At 40.2% G+C, this 10,528-nt stretch overlaps 1 protein-coding gene across 2 annotated transcripts; it reads right to left on the bottom strand.

Annotated features, from left to right (window-relative positions):
* Window positions 1-3,654: 3,654 nt before the first annotated feature.
* LOC131317960 (protein gamma response 1-like) lies at window positions 3,655-8,708 on the bottom strand. Of its 2 annotated transcripts, none has more exons than XM_058347702.1 (3): window positions 8,594-8,708; window positions 4,797-6,261; window positions 3,655-4,563 (listed from the first exon to the last, which is right to left on the bottom strand). In XM_058347702.1, exons 2-3 carry the CDS (start codon window positions 6,232-6,234, stop codon window positions 3,911-3,913), a joined length of 2,091 nt encoding a protein of 696 aa, XP_058203685.1. In that variant the 5' UTR covers window positions 6,235-6,261; window positions 8,594-8,708; the 3' UTR covers window positions 3,655-3,910. The 2 variants fall into 2 exon arrangements, with proteins under 2 accessions (XP_058203685.1, XP_058203680.1); XM_058347697.1 differs by having other exon boundaries at window positions 8,460-8,660.
* Between the last annotated feature and the right edge of the window lie 1,820 nt (window positions 8,709-10,528).

Raw genomic sequence — 10,528 nt, 5'->3', positions numbered from 1 at the left:
CTATTGAATTGGGGGATTCTGATGTGCACAGCATGTGTGTTGTGTACCATCTCGGCCGTCTAACTGTTCAGATCTCACCTCGTGGACTGTCGGATGGCCAAACGGACGGGTACACAACCACGCATGCTGTGTGCACAGCAGGCCCCCCGGGTTCAAAACTATTGCACCAAAAGCCTGGACTTCATTATATACCTGAAATTTTTTATCGGCAACGCTTGTCATTTTTTTGGCTTATTTTTTTCTTGTTCATTGTTTTGTCAATTCTTTTAAGAAGTTTCTAGACCAGAAGATGGCCCTGAAATTCTATCAAATTGAAGCAATTGTCTTCCGTTACGCTCTTTTATTTTAAGGTTCCATCTAAGGATAGGCAGAAAAATAACTGCTTTCCTTCCTTTTCAACTTTTTCTCAACTCCCAAACAAAACAAAAGTTTTGTCTACTATTCGATTCATAAAGGCAGACCCCATAATCGAACCCACAAAAAGGAAACTTCTGAGGAGTGAAAACAAAACGTAGTTTATCCAAGTAGAGAACTTTTGTATATCACGGGGATAAGGAGGGGTGGTGGTGTCCCCCTTCGTTCCGTTTTTAATTTTTCGGCTATTTTCCGAGCACACTTTGATGATATGCGCGTCATTTCATTCCCAGCTTTTCACCAATCCCCGTTCGGTTCCAGACCATTGCCGCATATCTCTTCTTCGCAAAAGGCGGCCAAAATCGAACAACTAAGGTCAAATACGTTCTTCGTCGCCTTTTGCGAAGAAGAGAGACCGTACCCCCTCTTTTTGGGTTCTAACTTCCCCTTCTGTGCATTGAGATAGCGAAGAAAATCAATTCCCAGTCTCCCTCTCCTGACCGATCTTTTCCTTTCTGTGAGTATGGCCTCGACCTCTTTCCCTTTTTTCACAAGGATTGCCTTATACTGGCTTCAAAGGGACCGATTACCTTAAGTGTTCTTAGCAGACTTCGACCAAGATTGTCCTCCTATCCTATAGACTCGTTCACTGAAAGTGTCCAATTTCTTCATGTAGTGCGGGATTTGTACGAGTGCATTAAGTACGTGACCCTGGTCCTGGTCCAGCAAGGGGACTAAATGCGCTTCTTATAGAGATCGATTCTCGTACTTCGCCTGATGAGTCTGACCTAGAATTATGCAATTTAAGCATCTTAATGTCTGACAAGATGATGTCTGGAGCCATCAACCTTGATGGGGCTGCGTCTTAAAAAATGAGGCCATATGTTGTTTCGTGAAGCTTATAAGATTCCCGACACGATTGGGATTCGAGTTCCTGAGCTGAATTACAGAATTAGTGCTCCTGCCGATATTATGCGATTGAGGCTTGTAGGTACAAGCATGCTTTCCAGGGGGTTTCAAATTCCATGTTCCCCCTTTCATTCGTGAACTCTTAAATTTTTAAGGTTTAGCTCTTGGACATTCCAAAAGCTTAGAGTGTTGTTTCTGCTATGCTCGTGCTCTAGGGTCACAACAACAACTCTTTTAGATTAACCATTGCCGAGTTCTTGTCTCGCTATTACCCTAAGGGAGGCCAGGGATGACCTCAGATGGTGGTACTTTCAGTCTGGAGAGGATAGCTCCCTAATTTCAGGCATTCCAACTTCAACAGGATTGGAAGAACAAGTTCTTTTCATTTTGGGGATGGCTTGGAGTTTGGCTCTTAAAAGGTGCTGACTGCTTTCACCCATTTGAATCAATCGCCTCTGAGGCGCGCCTACTTTGGCTGCGATAGCAAGCGTCCCGGACGTCCCGTGGGAGACTGAAAATGATTGGATGAGTTGTACAAGAACTTTATCTCCTCAGTTGATTACTCTTGCAAAGCTTTATTCTCTTTCGCTGGGCCTCGATCCCATTAGTGAGTTTCTTGTTATTTTGATTTTGTTTATAATGATCTTAGCTGAGTGAGGCAAGGGCAGGGATCAAGGAGGGACAGAGGAGCCTGTAGTCAAGAGACTTAAGAAGAACATGCATGTTTCAGATTGGACGACCCTAGTTATCAAAATAAGTCTATAGCTACGGAATTTGGTGGTGGCCCCGTCAGCCAATTCGTATGAGGAGGGCTTGGTATCTCGAACAGAAAAGAGGAAGTTTGTGAAGTGACCTAGTTGGCTGACCTATGACTCTAGCCCCCTCAGTCGTTGAGCAGGGCTCTGCTTAGGTATCTGCCTAGGTAGGACGAAGCGCTTACTCTGCCGTCTCTTTCTCTTCGGATATGGATGCCCCTCTAGGTGACAAATAAATTTTCAGCACTAGGTTACTTCTACCCCTCCTTGAAAGCCAGGATAATCAAAAGCCCAGGAGGCTGTGGGAGTTGCCTATCCTTGGACTTTTCTGAAGCCTTTACTTGACGGCTCTATCCTTGTTGATCTTATGACCGCCTTTGAATGGATGAAAATTTTTGGTAGTTTTAAACACAAGTAGCATCTGAAAGGATGCCCCTTGCATACCAATGGTCTCATGCACCTTCACAAAGTACTCGCTGTAAACCCATCACCCTAAAATGGCTCAAGTGCCATGTAAATGAAAATTCTAACTGCAAGGGCATCAAATCAGGCACTTAGGTGTTGTTTGATATAACTGAAACTGAATGCTGCCTTTCAAAGCAAAAACGCTGTATGACAAAAATAGATTGAAATTTTGATTTTTATCATTTGTAATTGTTTTCTTTTAGTGGCAGTGGATTGATGGTAATGGAGAGGTAGCAGCTACATGTGGTGGTATGGTGGACAGGGTGTGGTGATGGTGGCAGGTGGTGGTTGTAGCTGAGGTAGTGGTGGAAGGATGGCGACAATGGTTATTGGTGGTGGTGGAGGGTGGTGCTAGTGATAACGGTAGTGAGTGGTGGTCTGGTCATGATGGCGAAGAGGTGGAGTGATTGTAGCAGTAGTAGTGTATTGGTGGTGATAGGTTGTGTAGTTGGAGCGGTGGTGGAAAGATAGTAGAAGTGTATTGGTGGTGATAGGTTGTGTAGTGGTGGCGGTGGTGGTGATAGCTATGTGAAGTGATAATGGTAGTGGTGGTGGTCGAGTGGTAGTGGCAACAATGAAAGTGGTAGGAAATGGCGGCAACAAAGGTGAAGTGGTGGCGACTAGAGAGTGGTGGTGGTAATGGTGGATGCAGTCAAGAGGCTACGTTTTATGGTGTTTTTAGCCTAGATATTAAGAGGTACATAAAATTCTAAGCAATGTGATAGTGATGGTGATGGTAATGATAACGGTGGTTGTGGCAGCAATGGTAGTGGTGATGGTTGTAATTGTAGTCATCATGAAATGGTGGTGGTAGACTGGTAGTGATGGTGGCAGTGGAGTGGGATTTGTGTGGTGGTGACAGTGGAGTGCTCGTGGTAGTGGTGGTAGTGGCAACGGTGGTGGTGAAGGAATGGGTCATACATAAGCACTAACAAATTCAGTCAGAATTAAGTAGGTATTAGACTACTTAATTTTGTAACCTTTTAGGCATACATTTCAAGAGGCACTTAGAATAGGAGTATAATGAAATATGGTTATCAAATCAATTGAATTAATTATTACGTATTACATTCAGCTTTTAAGTGTTGAATTTGGTTATCAAACAACCCCTAAATATTCCTATCGTTTGACCAAAAAAACTCCCTTAACTAATTACTTGTCACTTAATATATGCTCTTTTAAGTGCTGAATTGGGTTATCAAACATCCCTACTGTGTCTCTGGATGTTGAAGACAAACAAAAAGGGTTAGCATCCATTACATTACATAAACCTATGGTTCAAGATTTGGAGGAGAAGAAGGTTGATCGCACCATTTCTTTTAAAATTCCCGCTGTTTTGGGTTCAGCCTAGACCATTAGAAGCATCAAGAATAAACTAACAATTAAACTTAACTGAAGTTTCCCATCGAACTCCAACGTAAAGCAACTCACATTTCAGATTCAAACCCAATATTCCAAAACCCTTCAGGAGTCAAAGGAGGTGCGAACCTATATCGATGCCTCGAAACTCCATCATGGTGTTCGCAACGTAGCTGCTGATTATTACCTCCATCAGGAAGAACAGCATCAAAAAATTTCTTGCATTGCTTGCATTCAATTCCTTTCAGATTTTCTCTATCCGCTTTCTTTCTCACTGGTTCAATGTACTTAAAACCCCTAGTGCCATCTGGCATCTGCAGCTTCTGTCGGCCAGGGTCTCTGTTCACGTCCTGTGTTTCATCATCTGAGCTGTCAAAATTCATGTCCTTTGGAAGTGGACATGGTAAATTGACTTCTTCTTCCTTCATGGGCTTTTTCATGTTTCCTCTGATATTCTCCAAGGGAGTATCAAGGAAATCATCATGTGGGTCCAGCCCACCTCGCTTTTGGTGGGACCTAGTCTCTCTCCAAGAAGAGCCTGGACGCTTTGTGCCAGCTAGTGTGCCAGGTTTCGCATCACTAGACGTACAGGGGGAGTCGGCGCTTGATCTTTGAATTAATCCCCTTCCTTTGTCATCCTCCAAAATTTCCTTCTCTTTGGTGATTTCACAGGAAACCATCACAGCATTTGGCACTATGTTCCCCTTATCTGGGACAACACCTGAGAAGGACTTGGTGGCGTAAGGAGAAATGCATTTTTCTATTCTTACAAAACAGGGAGCTTGCTATATTCCATTATTTGTGCCAATATGTTTACACAGCAAATAACTCAACTTTTTTGTAGTTTTATCTGACTTTAAAAAAAATGTGTCGTGCATGTTCTTTTATACTGGGGAAGAGAAACATCAGAAAACGTCATGAAACTGAAACTTAATGAAAGGCAACATAGCTTACCAGGTGAAGTTACTGGATTGGAATTACGCCTTAATGAATCACTTCCATCTTCTATTTTGCTCAAGGGAAGCATAATTTCTGGGGTAAGACCACATTTTGCAAGCAGAAAGTTGTATTGGGATTTCAGACTTTTATAAGCACCAATTACATCCCTTCTTTTCTTCTTCTCAGAAAGCAACTCGGAGTCTTTTGTTTCAATCTGCTGGAGTAATTTACCATGCAATTCCATTCCTTCAGATGTCTCATCATTTTTCTGTCTGAGATCCACATGAAGCTTATCAACTTTCTCCTCTAAACCTTTTATTTTGGCCAAAAGCAATGTTTTCTCTTTCTCAAGCACTTCCAACTGCTGTCCAATCTTCAACATTTCCAAATTATTCGAATCTATCTGCTGGAGTAACTGTTTTTGTGATTTTCTACCCCCTACCAGTTCTTCAGCTCTCATCCTGAGCTCCTTCTGAAGCCCATCCAGACTTTCCTCCAATTTTTGCAATTTGACCGTTAGTGATTTATTTTCTGCAATGCAAGTGTTCAAGAGCTGTTCATTCGTAACACTACTTAAGAGGTGTGATTCATTTTCTTCAAGCAACTTCTCACACAACTCCTTTTCCTTCTCTACTTCATCAGTTTTTGCACTAAGGTTCTCTTGAATCACATAAAAATCTTTCTCTAAACTTTCAAGTTTGGCAAGAAGCACATTTGTTTTTTCTTCCTGCTCTTTCAATTGTTTTTCTTTTTGCACTATCAAAGTTGCCCTTGATTGAACCAATTGAAGCAATTTATTCTGCAATTCCATTCCCTCATCAACTTCCCTGAACTTTCTCAGGAGCTCTCCTCGAACTTCCTGATTTTCAAGCTCTAAAGCTCTTTGTTTCTTCAAAAGCAGGTTTTTTTTCTCTTCAAGCTCCTCCACAATCTTTTCCATGTTTATTTGGACAGCAGCTTTTGCTTCAGGAGCTTCAAGTAAATCTATTTGCATTTTCCCACCATTGGCTACTTCTACAGTCTTCTGTTGTAGATCTTCTTCTTTTTTGAACGGCTGTTTTAGCTCTTCTTGGAGCTCATAAATCTTCTTTGGGAATAAATCTTCATGGTTTACAAACTTTGACTTCTCCAACTTCAGGGAGCGATTTTCTTCTAGGATCAGTTTATTTTCATGCTGAAGATTTTCTATTGCCAGTAAGAGATCATTTTCCTTCTTTTTCCATGCATCTTCTGCAGCTTTTCTAGCCTCAGAATAAATTTTCTGCAAGCTTTTAGATTGTGATTGAAAATTTGGGAAGAGCTGGCTGCAGAAAATATATTCTATCTGAGAAATTCTGTCTTTTGCTTCCTGAATTGTGGCAACCAGTATAGTACTAAGCCCAGATACATACTTTGTGTCATCAATGTCAAGGGGATGACCCAGCTGTGGCGATTTTTGGAGATTCTGTTCCATCACTGGGATCAAGTTGGAAGACAGAAACTGCAAAAAGAAAAAACTAAGCATCATCAGACGAATGTGAAATGCTACTCAGTGTACTAAATGTTTCAAACTCAAAAGCTTAAAATAGATAAGTTCTCTGCAGAATTGGTTGCGACTCTGGTGACAAAATTTGGGGACCAACATTAGACAACAGCTCAAATTAATAGTTTTGGGTATCACAGTTGTGCAACAAGACTGTAGCTAAGGTCGAAAATTGATTGGTTTACGTTTATTACTCGTATTATTTCGTACAGGTCCCTCATCAACTCCTTCAGTTCAAACCAAACACTTTGCCTCTTCATAAAGTTTTTTTGGGTTGTAAAGTTAACCCCACTTGCTTTCGTGAAAAATATGGAGGAGAACCTAATTGACAGTTCCCAGTGGCAGATTTCGTTTTTGCAGTTGTGAAGACACAAAATTATTCAGTAGTCTTACCACAAAGGGGAAAAGTTGTCATTTATTTTCAGACACTACAAATTTGGTCAACTTATGCTCCTTAGTGTGCTTACTCGTACCCCAGTATTAGTTTCAGCATGTTTGATGTTTCTGCAAATAAATCTTTTGTTTCTCACACATACTATTCTGCCGTCATTAATACTTTGCATTGATATCTGATACACAAATGTACTCACAACCTAGAAAAGAATAATTTTAGATACTTGTGGCCAAAAATAAGACTAGATATTGCTGGACCGCTGGGATTGTGTGTTTCCAGACAAGGAACAGTTGGTTGTAGAAGAGAACAAAAACAAAGGATTGACATAGCATATTCTGGAAAACAAGATGTGTTCATCAGTATCGTGATGAGGTAACTAACATTGTCAAAAATCTAAAGGCAGGTACACTATATCATATGCAGTAACTGCACCAAAACCTCATAGTCTCAGACCAAAAGCATAAGCTATTATAAGCATCATATCTAGCCTCAGCATCATATCTAGCCTCAGCACCCATTCCCTCTCTCTTTTGGTAAGTCTCATGACATTATTCACAAGTTCATATGAACGTTAACTCAGATTATTTAACTGTGCATGTTAAGCAATACACGACATAATATCAATTAAACGATTGAGATTCTCATCATCAGATGAATGAATTAGGATCACATAAACTTGACTCTCTTCTTTACTAAAATAAGCCACAGGTAAATAGACAAGTCCCTCCCTCATTGCCTTTAATGTTGCTCAACGCCTGGTTTCTTTTCTATTTTAACACTGAGGTTCACATGGCTTTCATCCCAGTGCTGCCACCCAGTAGGTAAGGTTTCTTTGAAATGAGTATCAAATACAATACATTGCTGTCATGAATGCATTTGTATGTACAGGATCTAGAAGAAAGCAGAAAAAATAGTTTTTTCCTTCTTTGAAACACATACTAAACATTATGCGACGAAAACTTTTGGGGGAAAATCGAGAATAACAAAAAACTTTTGTGACTGGTCTATCTAGATTCCAGTGATTGGCCAGATTAAACTGAAAAGTTGGAAGGGATCCAAACCATGTCAACAATCTAGTTAGCCTGTGATTGGACATCTGAATATACCACCAAACTGGGCAATTAGCACTCATCCAGTGCAGGGCAGAAGTTATTAAAATGGACACCTAATATTTTCCCAAGAGAACCAGGCTAATTTCTAACATCAAACAATCGTATTATTAGCATTAAAATGCAAAAGGCAACCACAACATACATCTAGCACAAATTAGATATAGAAAATTAGTCTTAGGTCCATTATGTGAACTTCATAAGCCCTCAATCCACCTACTAATTTTGTAAGGTCTCAAGTACATTTTAGGGTACCCTAGGATTTAGCTGCTTTCATAAGATTATAGGATGCACTTTTTGTTATACGATAGGGTACCTTAGGGTAGGGTATTACCCTAGCGTAGGGTACCAAAGGGTTAGGCACTTTTATAGGGTTTTAGGGTGCACCTTCTTATTATAGGGTTTTAGTGGTTTAGACAATTTTATAGGGTTTAGGATTTTAGGCACTTTCATAGGTTACTTTAGGGTTTAGGTTGTGTGGACTTGTGGCTTTACAAAACTATTAGGTGGACTTGTCGGCTTATGAAATATCTGTAGTGAAACTGTCACTAAATCTCCCAATTAGATAACAATGACAGGTTGAAAAAAGACACCTTGAACATGCTAGATAAATTAAGCAAATATATGAAAGTGACAAGAAAACCTAAGCAAACCTTAATCTTATACAATGCCGCTCCAATGGAGTAATCGAAAACAGCAAACAGGGAGAGAGAGAGAGAGAGATGACGGGCGAGAGATATAGAGAGATGAACACACGCGCCCACAGAGAGAGCGAGCGAGCTCGCACCTATTCTTGTTGGTCCGAGAGAAGGTACCACCTGTTTGATTTGAGAATTTGGGCGGGTTCTAGTTCTGATCGTGAAGAAATTATTAGATAATTGCGATAAATACAAACAAACCCCTGAAGTTACTCCCGTTAGTTGTACTTTGTTCAGTTTAACAGATTTTTACGTCTAAGTACATAAAAATGACACTTAATTCTCATTAAGTATAGATAAAATATTTAATTACCATTAGATCAACTTTTACAAAAATATATTTACCATTAATGAAAGTTTCACCCTAGGATTTTAGGGTATGCTAGGGTTTTAGAGTACCCTAGTACCCTTGGGTGACATAAACCTTAGGGTACCCTATGATTTTAAGGTTTTAGGGTACCCTAGCATTTTAGGGTACTTTCGGGTTTTTAGGTTACCCTGTGGTTTAGGCTACCCTAGGTTTAGGTTTAGGCACTTACATAGAGCCCTAAAGTTTAGTTTTAGGCACTTCCATAAGAGTTTTAGAGTGCATTTTTCTATTATAGGGTTTTAGCGGTTTGGGCAATTTTATAAGGTACCCTAGGGGTTTAGGCATTTTTATAGAGTACTTTAGGGTTTAGACACTTTCATAGGGTGCCCTGGGAGTTAGACACTTTTAAGGTTTAGGGTTTTAGTGTTTCAGTAACTGGAGGAGACTTTGTGGGAATTATTTTCTATTTTCTGGACCTAGAGATAAAAAGTCCTCAGTTTAAACCCATGACTTCTACTTAACACCAATGTCGACCCACTATATATCCTACTCAATGATAAGCACCCGAGAATGTAATGGAGGGTGCGCTGGAGTCTATTTTTAGCTTAATCTAAATGTTAATTAGTTGTTTTTAACTAAGTTGGCTCGTAGAGCGTGCTAGTTTTGTTTTGCAGAAAAGCCACCAAATAAAGAGCTTTAAAGGCCTAAGGCATGTCAAGGAGGAAAAACAACCCGATGGCCAAGGATTTGCCCGAGCAAATGTTCGATGGCCAAGGCAGAACCTGATTTGCCCGAGCAGAAGTTGTCATTGCCCAAGGCAGAACCTGATTTGCCTGAGCAAGAGGCAGGCAGCCAAGGCAGAGGATGACGGCCAAGCACTCAGCTATTGACCTCGGCATCGATGTCAAGGGATACATTCCATCGATGCCGAGCCCCTTAGTGAAGCACTCTAAGGCCGTTGCCATCGATGCTGAAGGACTTAAGGGCGAATTTTCAGAGCATCTGGGGAATATTCCAGGCGCGGACCCCCGGAGTATAAAAGCTTATGTCATTATTTTGTACAAACAAGTAGATAGATTCAAGTAGTACATTTTCTAGATCTAGATTAGATTTCATTGCAATTCAAATTGTTCTTGAGTGTTCTTCATTTTTCAGTTTTGAATATTTCAATTTTTGCCTTTAGTTGTTAGTTTTTGATATTGTCGCTTTAATTAAAGTTGTTTATTTTCTCCCGATCTATCTTAATCTCTAATGTTCTTCTAGTGTTGCTTTTCAATTATGTTAGCTAGATTTTTGCTTGCTCCTATCTCTCTAGATATGGGTGAGTAGTTTCAAAGGTTAGGTCATGGGATGATTAGCATCTCATGGCTCGGGCGAAAATTGCATTTTGCACCCAATAAAGCTTTAAACTCTAATTTGAAAATTGATGTGGGGTTCGGGTTTGTTTGACAAATCACCGAGGTGTTAACCTCTTTGATCATGTGTAGGTGGGAGCATCGCCTACCCACCACACATGATGCTTAGAGCTCTATCGCTCGAGGTATTTGCCAAATGAATTCTAGAGCTAGCTTGGTTCTCAAATCATTTTATCTTCCGATTTGAGAACTATAATCAAGTATCTTAAATTGTGTAATTAGGTGAAGAGTGTGATTTAGCTTGGATCTTGGGTGTTAATAATTCCTATACCTAGCCTATCTTTTATCTAGTTAATTCG

This window comes from Rhododendron vialii, chromosome 1a, assembly GCF_030253575.1.
Source record: "Rhododendron vialii isolate Sample 1 chromosome 1a, ASM3025357v1".
NCBI classification, from domain to species: Eukaryota; Viridiplantae; Streptophyta; class Magnoliopsida; order Ericales; family Ericaceae; genus Rhododendron; species Rhododendron vialii.
This window is presented reverse-complemented; position numbering and strand designations above follow the sequence as displayed.

Coding starts and splice junctions, on each gene's coding strand:
- LOC131317960 (XM_058347702.1), bottom strand. CDS start 6,234: ATGGAACAGAATCTCCAAAAATCGCCACAGCTGGGTCATCCCCTTGAC. Junction 4,564..4,796: donor CAATCCAGTAACTTCACCTG/GTAAGCTATGTT, acceptor AGTCCTTCTCAG/GTGTTGTCCCAGATAAGGGG.